Raw genomic sequence first — 14,481 nt, 5'->3', positions numbered from 1 at the left:
CTCCAGATGTCTTCTGTATACCCCGCTCGGAGCGCAAAGTGATCGCTCAAAACTGTCAATCAAACTGCCATTTGATCACCTTGCCCTGCAAATGCATGCAACGATTATTGCTCAAAAGATGTCCTTCGAACGACTTTTGAGCGAGAATCGTTGCGTCTAAACCAGCCATTAGTCCTCCGGATCAATCATTCATTTATAAGTATTACTGCTCGCATCACTGCATAAATTGGTGTGTCGAGTTACAAATAATGCACTAGGTGAAGAGTAGGTCAGATGCCGCAGATATATAAAGGTCTGTCCTACTAGATATCAAATGTCAGATATGACAATCGGGTCATTGACTTCTTATGATTTAACTCTATGAAGTTTGGTTCAACGCATTTCTGTTGTTTCCGACTTCTCAGGAACCAATTCTTTATATTCAGGAAGGAACCCAATGTTGAAGGACTCCTAATTTACTAGTTGTTACTCGTATAAATAGTAGGAGCGTACACATCAAATAGGTGTGAACGCTTTCTACTGCTGACACGGACACAAAGACCTGCTGTCTAATGATTGACCAGGTGTATAGTGCAGACATTCTTTTTCTTCAGCCTAAACTCATCTTTGGTGCCTATGCTACTCCTTCATCCATATTGCCAGCTAGATGCTAAATAGCCTAAGCTGACGCTACATCTTGCAGCATGGATAAATAAAAGACAACAAAGAGGTATAGCCTTAATGGTAGGCGGGAGTCTATTAACCAGTCACATCACCAGTGTGTAGCTTTAGGCCTCATGTCCACTGCTAAAATAAAATTAAGAATCCGCAGCGTGATTTGCGCCCCATAGGGATGCATTGGACACGCGCAGGTAGTTAAATACCTGCGGATGTCATTTTCCCCTGAGGCGCGGATTGTGTGTGCGGGAAAACACCCGCGGCATGCTCCATTTTTAGTGCGGGTCTCCAGCAGGCTTCTATTGAAGCCTCTGGAAGCCGTCCGGATCCACGGCACACCAGTACCTGAATTTCTGCTCTCCGGCGCGGGAGAGCAGGGTTAAAAAAAAAAAATGGAGTGCCCGGCGCATGCACGCGGCCGGCGTGCCGAGCACATCCGCCAAGCCGAAGAAAGAAGATCCGGCCGCGAAGGAGGGAAGATCCGCAGCGTCCAGACAGGTAAATTTAATCTCCTTTTTAGCCTCATGTCCGCGGGGCAGGAGAGACCCGCAGCGGGATTCTGCATAAAGAATCGGCGGCGGGCCTGATTTTCCCCATGGACAAGAGGCCTTATAGTCCAAAACGACTACCTCCCTGCCGGGGGTGCGTCCCTTACTGGCCAATCCCACTTTTCTTTTTACTAGGCCTAAATACAGTAACATTCTTTTAATCCGGCACCTGATAATCCAGATGTGCAGTTCGCTTAGGGATCCCCGGACTCAGCAGGTCGCCTACGTTCAGCCAGAAGCCCTTACAGGGCTACAAGTGATGGATTCCCTCTAATAACCAACCACTGTTCTGCTTCCACTGACGCCGGATCACAGGATGTTTAGGCTAGATCCGCTCATGGGATCATTGTGATCTGCATTCTATGAAATTCTGTAACCTAAATTCACGTTAAATGTAAAATCCGCAGCGCAGGTCCGTTTACGTGGCAGATTTATTCTGCAGCCTGTGGATGAGACTTCCTGAATCTCATCCAATGGCTGATCCTGTAAAAGGCGGCAGATTGTCCCCAGGCAGGAATATCTGCAGCGTCCATGTCCCCGAAGGAAACCTATAATGCAGGAAGGAGTTAGTGACCTCTTACCGTTCACACGTTTCTCACTCCTGTTCCTGGTCAGCTCCAGATCCCGCTCAGCATTGCGAATCTGCTCTTGTGCCCAAATCTGTACTGTATGGACATTACTCTGTGTGAGGATACAGAAACCATTGAGTTAGGCCCAATGTACCACCATGTTTCCCCCAAAATAAGGCCTACCGCAATTTGAAATATAAACGCTCCCCCAAAAATAAGCCTTAGCTACAATAGATTAAAAAAAAACAGCAATACTCACCTAGCCGGCAGCATCCTGGTCCCTCGCGCTGTGGCAGGCTGCCGTGTCCTCTGCACTGACAGCATTCTCTTCCTGGTAACGGGGCTCTGAATACTTCCCGCCTCCAGCAAGCGTGTGCTGTCATTAGATCACAAGCACCACTGGCTCAGCCAATCAGAGTGAATGACATCACTGAATGGCTATAAGGAAATAGTGACTGGCAGCATTCAGCAATGTAGAAAAATACAAGATTTATTTCCCCATTACAAAAATTACGGCAACGTTTCGGTCGAATGGCTGTGATTGGTTCATCGAGCACTGGCTCTGATTGGCTGAGCCAAGGCGCTCGTGGGAGTTCGAGAACATATACAATCAGCTGATGGTAGTCTGCAGAACTCTGCGCCCCAGAGTGGGGTCTGTGGATGCTAAATTGACGACCTGATAAAATTTGGAATAAGTGTGCAAGGAGGACCAAGTGGCGGCCTTACACACTTGGTTGGCAGAAGCCCCTACTGTCCGAGCCAAATGTGGTGTGACCCGGAAGGGGGGTGGTTTTCCTCCTGCATGGTAGGCTTCAGAGACGGACAAAAGAATCCAGCGGGAGATAGCTATCTTGGAGGTGAGAAGCCCTGCGTATCAGACCCTTCAGGGATGACAAAAAGAGAATCAGAACACCTGAAAGAGGCCGTCTGCGAGAGATAGATCTTAAAAGCCTGCACCAGGTCCAGCCTATGGAGGGCCCGTGACCTCAGATGATCGGGGGCAGGGCAAAAAAAGGGGAGGAACGATTTCCCCATTAAAGTGGAAGACCGATACCACCTTACGAAGAAATGACGGAACAGGTTATAATACCACCCTAAACAGTGGCTTAGCCGAGACAGCTACCAACTAAGATACCCTGCAAATGAAAGTAATAGCCACCAAAAAGGCAACCTTCCACGTCAAGAGATGCACAGGAACCTCCTTCAGTGGTTCAAAGGGGTGAGATTGTAAAGCAGTCAGTACCAAGTTTAGGTCCAACAGTGGTACCGGGGAACGATAGGGAAGAACGGCATGAGCGACACCCTGCAAGAAGGTGCAGACCGCCGACCTTGAGGCCAGAGGATGCTGAAAAAGCACCGAGAGGGCCGGCACCTGTCCTTTTAAGGAACTGAGGCCCAGTCCCAACTCCAGACCACTCTGCCAAAAGGAAAGGATTCGGGGCAGGGAGAACCACATAGGGTGAGCATTCCGCTGCTTGCACCAGAGGAAGAAGCTCCTGCATACCCAATGATAAACCTTGGGAGAAGAGGGCTTCCTAGCCTTTATCATAGTCTGGATGACCGACTCTCCAAAGCTGTGAGATCTTAAGACGGCGGTCACAATAGGCACGCCGATAAATGTAGCGTGGGCAAATTGTGGTGGCAGAGGGGTCCTTGATAGAGAAGGTGGGGTCGTACTGGAAGGTGCCATGGAGTGTCGACTAGGAGGTCGATGAGCTCCGCGTTCTGTGCTCTGCATGGCCAATCTGGAGGCACGACGATGACTGGAAGGCCTTCCTGCCTGATTTTCTTGAGCAGTCGCAAGATCAGCGGGAACAGAGGGAATGCATATGGGAACCCGAATTCTTCCCACAGGATTATGAGTGCGTCTACCGCGCCACCTAGGGGATCCCAGGATCGGGTCACAAAGGTCGGTAACCTGTAGTTGAACCTGGAGGCCATCAGATCCACGTCTGGCTGGCCCCACCTGCGGCATATCAACCGAAATACTTCGAGATGCAGTTCCCACTCCCACGAGATAGCCGTCCTCCTGCTGAGTCAGCCACCCAGTTGTTCACCCCGAGAATGTGAATGGCTGAGTGAGCCAACAGATGTTCCTCGGCCCAGGACAGATATTTTGCCACTAGGGACCCCTTACTCACCCACTGTAGAGAGAAGGAAAAAGCAGTCCTGGCCTCCAGCAGTACCCCCTACAGCAACCATCCTTTAGAGCAAGGTATGAGGGTACTCCGTATATAAATTACAGGGGCACACTATAGCTGGCGGGTTAACAAGCCTGTTAGTTTTCAGTGCATGGGCCACCTTTTCTTCAGAGGTTGGCGCTGACAACAGTAAAGTAAGGATTCGTCCTCTGTTCGCCTGCCTCGTTCGGGGTAACGGGAGAGAATCCTGCCTCCCATTATCACCCTGCTTCGCGGACGTGTGATAGGTAGGTCTGCCTCCTATAGACACTAAGCTAAAACTGGTCAGCTCAGTGCCAGCAGGAGGGATATAGCTAGTAAGGGGCTAACACTTCTCTGCTTAGTGCCGCCTCCTAGTGATCAGTAGCTGTGAGTCGTATATCCCATGGTCTAGAGCTGTGTACCCCAATGGGATGGAGGATCGCCCGTGTAATCATGACCTTATAATGAGTTATATCAAACGCGGACAGAAGCAAGAGTCTTTAATAAATCAAATAAATGCGGATGCGAACTCACGTCTGCCCTGTCGTACTGCTCAAGTTGCTGGGTGGCGTTCTTCATGGCTTTGTCTTCCATTTCCATGATTCGTTTGTGCATGCAGGCATTCACCTCCTCTAGGCGCTCACATTGGGAGACCAGACTCGATAGGGGCGGCCTTGTATAAGACTGGAAGAGGAAGAGACACGAACATAGACATAGAGAAAAGCCCACTACTAAATCTATACACTGCTATAGTCTGACCCCGGAGCTCGCATTACACCAAAAACACGGACCCCAGAAATGAGGCTATACTGTCAACCAATCAATGAAGACTACACTGAGGGTTTTGTTGCTTGTGTTTTAGGATCATCCTGTACTCATGATGAAAATCAGTCCTTTATACACTAAGGGCCCTTTTGCATCAGTCGAGGTGGAACGGGGCGGGAGCTAGTATGCTGTGCTCTCGCCCCCTGCCACTGTTTGCAATGTGAGGGGCGGCATGGGGTGAAGCTAAGCTCCGCCCCTCCCATTGCAAACAGTGGTGAGGGGCAGAGAGGGGGCGGGATCTCAGCACACTAGCTCCCGCCCCATCCCCTTGCAGAGAGGGGCAGCGTATATCGGCCGGGTGTGAAAACCTGGCCAATATACGTCCATGTGAATAAGCCCTAAAGCATGAGGAAAGGACAGATGAGCCTCTGATGAGAAAAGAGATGAATTTCTACCCACATTTCCAATAGAGCCTGAAGCTGAGCAAAGGTTATTGATTGATGTGACCTAATGGAGCGAAGCTGAAAGGCAGCCGGCATTACAGAAAAGAAATAGCAGGTAATAGCCCTTAACCCCTTAAGGACCAGACACTTTAGGCATTTTACCCATGCGCTGGTGTTATTGCCCTATTTTTATTTCCTTCAGCTACCAAAATTATTTTTGGGCTGTTTTTTTTCATGACATGTAGGGCTATGCTTAACCCCTTAATGACGCGGCACCTTTTTCTTTTTCCATTTTCGTTTTTTCCTCCCCCTTTAAAAAAATCGTAACTCCTTTATTTATCCATCACCGTCGCTGTATGAAGGCTTGTTTTTTGCGGGACGAGTTGTATTTTTCAATGGTGCTATTTAAAGTACCATATAATGTACTGAAAAACTTTAAAAAAATTCTGAGTGGAGTAAAATGAAAAAAAAAACAAACGAAATTTCGCCATCTTTTAGTGCGCCTTATTTCTACGGCGCACAAACAGTAAAAAAAATGACATAACTTTTTTCTATGGGTCAGTACGATTACTACGATACCAAACTTGTATAGGTTTTTTTTTACTATACTCCTCTTTTTTTTTTCAAAGACATTGAATTTTTTTCAATTATTTTCTGCCGTCATTTTGTGCGCGCAATAACTTTTTTATTTTTCCGTCGATGTAGTTGAGCAAGGGCTCATTTTTTGCGGGATGTTCTGTAGTTTCTGATAGCACCAATTTGGAGTACATACGACTTTTTGATCGCTTTTTATTGCGTTTTTTCTGGGAGACTGGGTAACTAAAAAAGTGTATTTCTGGCGTTGTTTTTTTTTTTTTTCGGATGACGTTCACCGTGCGGGAAAAATACTGCGCTACTTTGATAGATCGGACTTTTACGGACGCGGCGATACCAAATACATATTTTTAATTTATTATTAAGATTTTTTAATAATAGATATGGCAAAAGGGGGGTGATTTAAACTTTTGCAATTTTTTTTTTTTTCCATTAAAAAAAACTTTATTGATTTTTTTTTTACATTGCTTTGAAGTCATGCGATGCTTTGATCGCTCCTGCAGTATGACGTAATGCTATAGCATTACGTCATACTGCTTTTTGACAGGCAGCCTATGAAGCCACCCCACGGGGATGGCTTCATAGGCAGTCTGTTAAGGCAGCCCTGGGGCCTTTCATTAGGCCCCCAGCAGCCATGACACCTGCACGGCTCCCCCGATCTCACCGCGGGGGGGGGCCGTGGGGGATCCCCGAACATCATTCGGGGGATTTAAATGCCGCTGTCAGAACTGACAGCGGCATTTAAATGGTTAATAGCCACGAGCGGCCGCGCGGCCGCTCGCGGCTATTGCCCGCAGGTGTCAGCTGTTATAAACAGCTGACGCCCGCACTGTATGAAGAGAGGTTGCCACGCAACCTCTCTTCATACATACCCCGCGACTCAATGACGTACCGGTACGTCATTGGTCGTTAAGGGGTTAAATATCTTTTCCACTGACTTTTTTTTCCCGTTCTTTTTTTGTTTTATTGCGGGTAAAAAGCTAAAAAAAAAGATTTTTTTAACATTTATAGTTTTTTTTTTGTAGTATATTTACGCTAAAATAAAGTATAGATATGGTTCCTCCAGTTTGTTTCAGACATTTTGATATATAATATGTATGCTATGCACCGGAGGGAAGGAGAAGGCAGAAGTGGTTAAAAACCGCTTCTCCCTTCTCCTCCAGGTTCTCAGCTGTGACTAACCGCTGGGAACCCGACCTACCCCTGCTTGATTGCAAAAGCAGAGGTTTTAATCCCGTGTCGTATGTCTGCGATCGGCTGGGATTAAAGCCCAGGACCAAGTGCCGCTTGGTCCTTAAGTGGTTAACTACTTTTCAACAGAGTACTGCCACACGGGGTGTAACGCCCATAGAGCAAGTTCTGCCATGGATTTTACCAAATCCTGTGGAAAACTTCACCAACGACTCAGTAATGAATTATACAGGGTTACAAGTGGAGTTTGCCTGAAATTCACTCTGTTGAAAGGAGTGAATTCCGCAGTGAATATCCGCAGCAAACACTCGACATGCTGCAGATTTCAAATGCACACTGCAGATCAATTCTGTTTTTTTCCCCACAGCGTGTTAAGATCTGGTGAAATCCCATCCACTTTGTTGCTTCTGGAAACGAAATATCCCATGTGGCCATAACTTAAGGCTGTATTTACACAGGCAATTTTAGGGTGCATTCAGAAGACCGTATATTGGCTGGGTTTTCACGCCAGGCCGATATACGGTGTCCCTCTCTGCAGGGGGAGGAGGCTGGAAGAGCCGGGAGCAGTGCTCTGAGCTCCCGCCTCCTCTCTGCCTCCTCTCCTCCCCCCTGCACTATTTTCAATTAGAAGAGGCGGCATGGGGGCGGAGCTAATTCCTGGCACTTAGCCCCGCCCCATCCCGGCTCCTCTCATTGCAAATAGTGCAGAGGGGTGGAGAAGAGGCAGAGAGGGGGCGGGAGCTCAGTGCACTGCTTCCGGCTCTTCTAGCCTCCACCCCCTGCAGAGAGACGTCGTATATCGGCCGGCGTGAATACCCGTCCGATATACGGTCGTCTGAATGCGCCCTTATAGTGTGAATTTCATGCATTGTGAGATGCACAAAACACACACCGAAATAGAACCCATTATTCGCAATGGATCTATTGACGTGCGATTTTTGGGCAATATCACCGATTGTTTCCTATGGGAGGCAAAAATCGCATTGCACGCCAAATTCACATTTACAGCAATGCAATGTGTTTTCTTATAAGACTCATCACACTTGCAGAAAATTTGCATGTTTGCAAGTATGATATCAGTCTGAGTTTCACAGACCAATATTGCAGTCACCTGTGTGAATGTACCCTCAGGGAGTCCAGAAACGCAGTGGGAAACTTCTAGAACAGGATAGGTCAGCAATAGTTGATCAGTGGGGGTCTGCTGCTCATAATACACGCTGATTAGCTGTTCGCAGGGCCCACTCTCACTGCGGAGAGAGCAGACCGCTCTGTCCGTAATGCAGCGGCCTGAGTTGGTGTTGCAAGTGCAGTTTCCACTTAATTCCATTCAATAGTAACCCGAGCCGCTGCACTGCTGACAGCTGTTTGCTTCTGGCTCTGTCCACACTGACAGTGGGCCCAGCATACAGCTTATTAGCAAGATTCTGAGCGTTAGACCCCCGTAGATCGACTATTGATGGCTTATCCTGAGGATAAGCTATCAATAGTAAAGTCAACCCCTTTAAATCACATGGCTATTAACAATGAACAGCCAGTGAACACTTAAAACACAGAGGTGAGAGAAAAAACGTACAAAGGCATAACTCACAGAAAAAGGAGCCAAATACGCACCACCTGATACTGCAGGTCAGGCTCGATCACCATATACCTTAGTGGCATGCAGATAGCCAGATTACAATATGCCAGTAGTGGTTGCATTGCTGTATGTACTTATCTATGGCTGACATCCTTGGTAACGGTTAACTCTTTGCAATCCAATTTTGGATTCAGGGTTTCCTAGGGGGTTCTCTCTTTCTGCCATTATACCAAGGCGCCATTTGCTGGCTAGAGCCAGTACTGCAGTATGGGACATGCTGGAGAGGTCCCCGACAACACCGCGGCCAGTAATCTACAGTAAGAATACCCTATGTCTTCCAACATAGGAGCTGTACAGCCTTCAATCAGAATGTCTTGAGACGTCAGACAGTGGATTGGGAAGGGTTAATATATGCAGACTATGTTTGTCTGCAGTCACCCCATCCCTCATCTTGGGTTGAGTGGCTCATTAACACATGAACATTTAGCTCCTCCATATTGTAATCTGGCTTTCTGCATGCTGCTAGGGTATATGGTGATTGAGCCTGCCCTGCAGTATATCAGGTGGTGCGTATTTGGCTTCTTTTTCTGTGAGTCATGTCTTTGTACATTTTTTCTCTCACCTCTGTGATTTTAATTTGGTTATTAGTGAGATAGCGTGGGTTCTGACGGACGTGTGGTGGATTTACTGCGACTCGTCAGCTTACGTGTTTTGGCCGAAATACAAGCTAACACCTACATTTATCAGTGTGCTATAGATGCTGGGGGAGCCTAGGATGCCTTGCCAGTGAGGGGCACTGTGGTGATACAGGCCAATCCACTGCTTTGCCAGTAGGGGGGTTATTCCTGCATGGTGTGGACATTTATTTATGGCTGGCATCCTTGGTATTGGTCCATATATGCAGACTATGTTTGCCAGCCGTCACCCCTTCCCCAATATTGGGTTGAGTGGTTGCTCATTAGTCTGCACTGAACATTTAGTTCCTCCATATTGCAATCTGGCTTTCTGCATGCCACTAGGGTATATGGTGATTGCTCCTTCCTTACAGTTTATCAGGTGGTGCGTATTTGGCTTCTTTTTCTGTAAGTTATGGCTAGTGAACATTAAGTTCATTAACAAGCTGCATGGACCTGTATCCCCATCCAGATTGTCAGCCACATCACGGTCACAACCCAGCTATGCGCGAATGCTACATGCGACTGGACCCTTATAATGGGTGATTGATAAACCCTACATCTGTATGTGATAAGAGAATATTTCCTGTTGTTCTGCTGCCATCTATTGGTAAATAGAAGTACTGCATACACAAAGATAAGCCAATATATGAACGGGCATTGATGGGGGTTGAAGGAACCACAGAGGAGTCAATGCCCCCATTTCAAAGATGTTAAATAGTCCGTAAGAACATGATTTGTACAGATAAATACATAGAGATACACGTACCGTCAGAGTGAGACCGCTGCTTTTGATTTTGCTTGTTTCCGTATTACAGTTCTTACGTAGCTGACAGTCTGAGGCGTTTCGTTGAGCGCTCACTTTTGTGAGGTTCTCATCACCTGTAAGCACCCATGAAAGGGTTAAATGATAGTAGAAAACAAAAGCTGTATCCTGATAGGTCAGTACAATCCCCAGTATTACCCATCCATCTCTTTACAGAGGTATCCGTCATATTCTCGTGCGTTCGGCGAGTCACATGGCGGCAGGCGGCGGTCCCTCCATTGACCGTACAGTGATGTCCACTTGGCATCAGCGGCTGAGACATGATGTGACCCTAAACAAAGAGAATAGTACAATATGAGATGTGGAGGGGCTGTATACAAGTGATCACATCCCATCAACATGACCGCATACGAGGCCTCATGTAGTGGTGGTACCCGGGCCTACTGGACAGCCTGCAGAGGATGCTGGGAGTTGTAGTGTGACACGAGCGCGGCGGGGGGTCTGGACAGTATTCAGGGTGCATGTGACATAAGAGAAGGTGACGGATACATAATTCAATCTGTTATCCTCTGCCCAGAGGTCATAGCTGTATAATGTGTTCCTGCAGTGCAGTGCGCCACCTTGTGGAAGCATGTGGCATTGCATCCTCGTCTATCTTCAAGGAGCTCTGGGCCAATCAGACAAGAATTATAGTCAGACAGTCTCTGCGGGCAGTTATGTCAGACTGTCTGGTAGAGGGTAGTGATGTCTGTCAGTCAGTCTCTGGGGGTACATTGTCAGTTTCTGGGGAGGGAAATATTATCAGTTCCGGGGTGGGGGGGGGGGGGGCTATATTATCAGTCAGTCTTTGGGGGGTACATTATCTGTCAACCTCTGGGGGTACATTATCAGTTTCTGGGGAAGAGGAATATTATTAGTCAGTTTGGGGTTGGGGGGGCTATATTATCAAGTCAGTTTCTGGGGGAGGGGGTGGTCATCACTCAGTTTCAGTACAGTCAGTGTACATTATCAATCAGTTATTTTGGGGGTGCGTTATCAGTCAGTCTGGGGGTGGAATATTATTAGTCAGTCTGGGGGGGGGGGAGGGTATCAGTCAGCTTCAGAGGGTATATTGTCAGTCTCTGGGGGTATATTATCAGTCAGCCTCTGGGGGGGTATATTATCAGTCAGCCTCTGAGGGAGTATATTATTAGTCAGTCAGTCTTTGGGGGGGTACATTATCTGTCAGCCTCTGGGGGTACATTATCAGTTTCTGGGGAAGAGGAATATTATTAGTCAGTTTGGGGTTGGGGGGGCTATATTATCAAGTCAGTGTCTGGGGGAGGGGGTGGTCATCAGTCAGTTTCAGTACAGTCAGTGTACATTATCAATCAGTTATTTTGGGGGTGCGTTATCAGTCAGTCTGGGGGTGGAATATTATTAGTCAGTCTGGGGGGGGGGGAGGGTATCAGTCAGCTTCAGAGGGTATATTGTCAGTCTCTGGGGGTATATTATCAGTCAGCCTCTGGGGGGGTATATTATCAGTCAGCCTCTGAGGGAGTATATTATTAGTCAGTCAGTCTTTGGGGGGGTACATTATCTGTCAGCCTCTGGGGGTACATTATCAGTTTCTGGGGAAGAGGAATATTATTAGTCAGTTTGGGGTTGGGGGGGCTATATTATCAAGTCAGTGTCTGGGGGAGGGGGTGGTCATCAGTCAGTTTCAGTACAGTCAGTGTACATTATCAATCAGTCATTTTGGGCGTGCGTTATCAGTCAGTCTCGGGGGGGGGGGGTATATTATCAGTTAGTCTCTGGGGGGGGTATATTATCAGTTAGTCTCTGAGGGTATATTATCAGTCAGCCTCTGGGGGTAAATTATCAGTCAGTCTCAGAGGGAGGATATATTATCACCAGTCTCTGGGGGGTGGAATATTATTAGTCAGTCTCAGGGGGGGGGGGGGGGGGGTATCAGTCAGCTTCAGAGGGTATATTGTCAGTCTCTGGGGGTATATTATCAGTCAGCCTCTGGGGGGGTATATTATCAGTCAGCCTCTGAGGGGGTATATTATCAGTCAGTCTCAGAGGGGGGGTATATTATCAGCAGTCTCTGGGGGGTGGAATATTATTAGTCAGTCTCTGGGGGGGGGGGGAATCAGTCAGTTTCAAAGGGTATATTGTCAGTCTCTGTTGGTAGATTATCAGTCAGTCTCTGAGGAGGGAGGTATGGAGGTATATTATCAGTCAGTCTCTGGGGGGGGGGGGTGCAGTTATCAGTCAGACTCTGGGGGGTATACTATCAGTCAGTTTCAAGTGGTATACTGTCATTCTGAGGGTGGTATATCATCAGTCTGTCTCTGGGGGTACATTATCAGTTTCTGGGGGGGGGGGAATATTATCAGTTTGGGGGGAGGGGGCTATATTATCAGTCAGCCTCTGAGGGGGTATATTATCAGTCAGTCTCAGAGGGGGGGTATATTATCACCAGTCTCTGGGGGGTGGAATATTGTCAGTCAGTCTCTGGGGGGGGGGGGGGTGCAGTTATCAGTCAGACGACTCTGGGGGGTATACTATCAGTCAGTTTCAAGTGGTATGCTGTCATTCTGAGGGTGGTATATCATCAGTCTGTCTCTGGGGGTACATTATCAGTTTCTTGGGAGGGGAATATTATCAGTTTGGGGGGAGGGGGCTATATTATCAGTCAGTCTCTGGGGGTACATTATCAGTTTCTGGGGAGGAGAATATTATCAGTTTGTGTGGGGGGGAGGGGCTACATTATCAGTCAGTCTCTGGGTGTATATTACCATATCAGTCAGTCTTTGGGGGGGGGGGGGGCACATTATCTGTCAGCCTCTGGGGGTACATTATTAGTTTCTGGGGGAGAGGAATATTATTAGTCAGTTTGGGGTAGGTGGGGGGGGGGGGGTTGTCATCAGTCAGTTTCAGTATAATCAGTGTACATTTTCAATCAGTCATTTTGGAGGTGCGTTATCTGTCAGCCTCTGGGGGGGCTATATTATCAATTAGTCTCTGGGGGGTATATTATCAGTTAGTCTCTGGAGGGGCTATATTATCAGTCTCTGGGGGGTATATTATCAGTTAGTCTCTGGGGGGGTATATTATCAGTTAGTCTCTTGGGATATATTATCAGTCAGGCTCTGGGGGGGGGGGTATATTATCAGTTAGTCTCTGGGGGGTGTATTATCAGTTAGTCTCTGGGGGGTGTATTATCAGTTAGTCTCTGAGGGTATATTATCAGTCAGTCTCAGGGGGGGTATATTATCAGTTAGTCTCTGAGGGTATATTATCAGTCAGTCTCAGAAGGGGTGGAATATTATTAGTCAGTCTCTGGGGGGGGGGGTATCAGTCAGTTTCAGAGGGTATATTGTCAGTCTCTGGAGGTATATTACCAGTCAGTCTCGGGGGGGGGGGGGCAGTTATCAGTCAGACTCGGGGGGGGGGGGGGTATACTATCAGTCAGTTTCAAGCTGTATATTGTCATTCTGAGGGTGGTATATCATCAGTCTGTCTCTGCAAGAGTTGAATATTATCACTCAGTATCTGTGGGGGTTATCAGTCAATTTCAGGGGGTATATTGTCAGTCTCTGGGGGTGCAGTTATCAGTCTCTGAGGGGGGGGGGTATATTATCAGTCAGTCTCTGGGGGGTGGAATATTATCAGTCAGTCTCTGGGGGGGGGGGATCAGTCAGCTTCAGAGGGTATATTGTTCTTGGGGGGTGCAGTTATCAGTCTCTGAGGGGGGGTATATTATCAGTCAGTCTCTGGGGGGTGGAATATTATCAGTCAGTCTCGGGGGGGGGGGGAATCAGTCAGCTTCAGAGGGTATATTGTTCTTGGGGGTGCAGTTATCAGTCAATCTCTGAGGGGGTGTGGGGGATATATTATCAGTCAGTCCATGGGGGGGGGGGGGCAGTTATCAGTCAGCCTCTGAGGGGGTATATTATCAGTCAGTCTCTAAGGGGGGTATGTTGTCAGTCAGCCTCTGGGGGGGGGGGGTGGAATATTATCAGTCAGCCTCTGAGAGGGGGTATATTATTAGTCTCTGAGGGTGCAGTTATCAGTCAGTCTATGAGGGGGGGTATATTATCAGTTAGTCTTGGGGGAGGGGGGGGGGATTAGTCAGACTCTAGAAGTTTATTATCAGTCAGTCTATGAGGGAGGTATATTATCAGTCAGTCTCTGGGGGTGCAGTTATCAGCCAGTCTCTGAGGGGGTATATTATCAGTCAGTCTCTGGGGGTGCAGTTATCAGCCAGTCTCTGAGGGGGTATATTATCAGTCAGTCTCTGAGGGGGGAGGTATATCATCAGACAGTCGCAGGGGGGTATATTATCAGTCAGTCTCTGAGGGGGGGAGGTATATCATCAGACAGTCTCAGGGGGGTATATTATCAGTCAGTCTGAGGGGGGGAGGTATATCATCAGACAGTCTCAGGGGGGTATATTATCAGTCAGTCTCTGAGGGGGGGGAAGTATATCATCAGACAGTCTCAGGGGGGTATATTATCAGTCAGTCTGAGGGGGGGGAGGTATATCAT

At 47.7% G+C, this 14,481-nt stretch overlaps 1 protein-coding gene across 1 annotated transcript in view; it reads right to left on the bottom strand.

Annotated features, from left to right (window-relative positions):
- Positions 1-14,481, bottom strand: part of C13H20orf96 (chromosome 13 C20orf96 homolog) — a 29,390-nt gene that overhangs the window by 14,175 nt on the left and 734 nt on the right. Inside the window, exons 2-5 of the mRNA XM_066586117.1 lie at positions 10,144-10,276; positions 9,949-10,061; positions 4,471-4,620; positions 1,787-1,886 (exon numbers count right to left, since the gene is read on the bottom strand). Coding sequence (XP_066442214.1) covers positions 1,787-1,886; positions 4,471-4,620; positions 9,949-10,061; positions 10,144-10,276 — 496 coding nt within the window. The remainder of the gene's footprint in view (positions 1-1,786; positions 1,887-4,470; positions 4,621-9,948; positions 10,062-10,143; positions 10,277-14,481) is intronic.

The sequence above is a fragment of the Eleutherodactylus coqui genome, chromosome 13 (genome assembly GCF_035609145.1).
Source record: "Eleutherodactylus coqui strain aEleCoq1 chromosome 13, aEleCoq1.hap1, whole genome shotgun sequence".
Lineage (NCBI taxonomy): Eukaryota > Metazoa > Chordata > Amphibia > Anura > Eleutherodactylidae > Eleutherodactylus > Eleutherodactylus coqui.
This window is presented reverse-complemented; position numbering and strand designations above follow the sequence as displayed.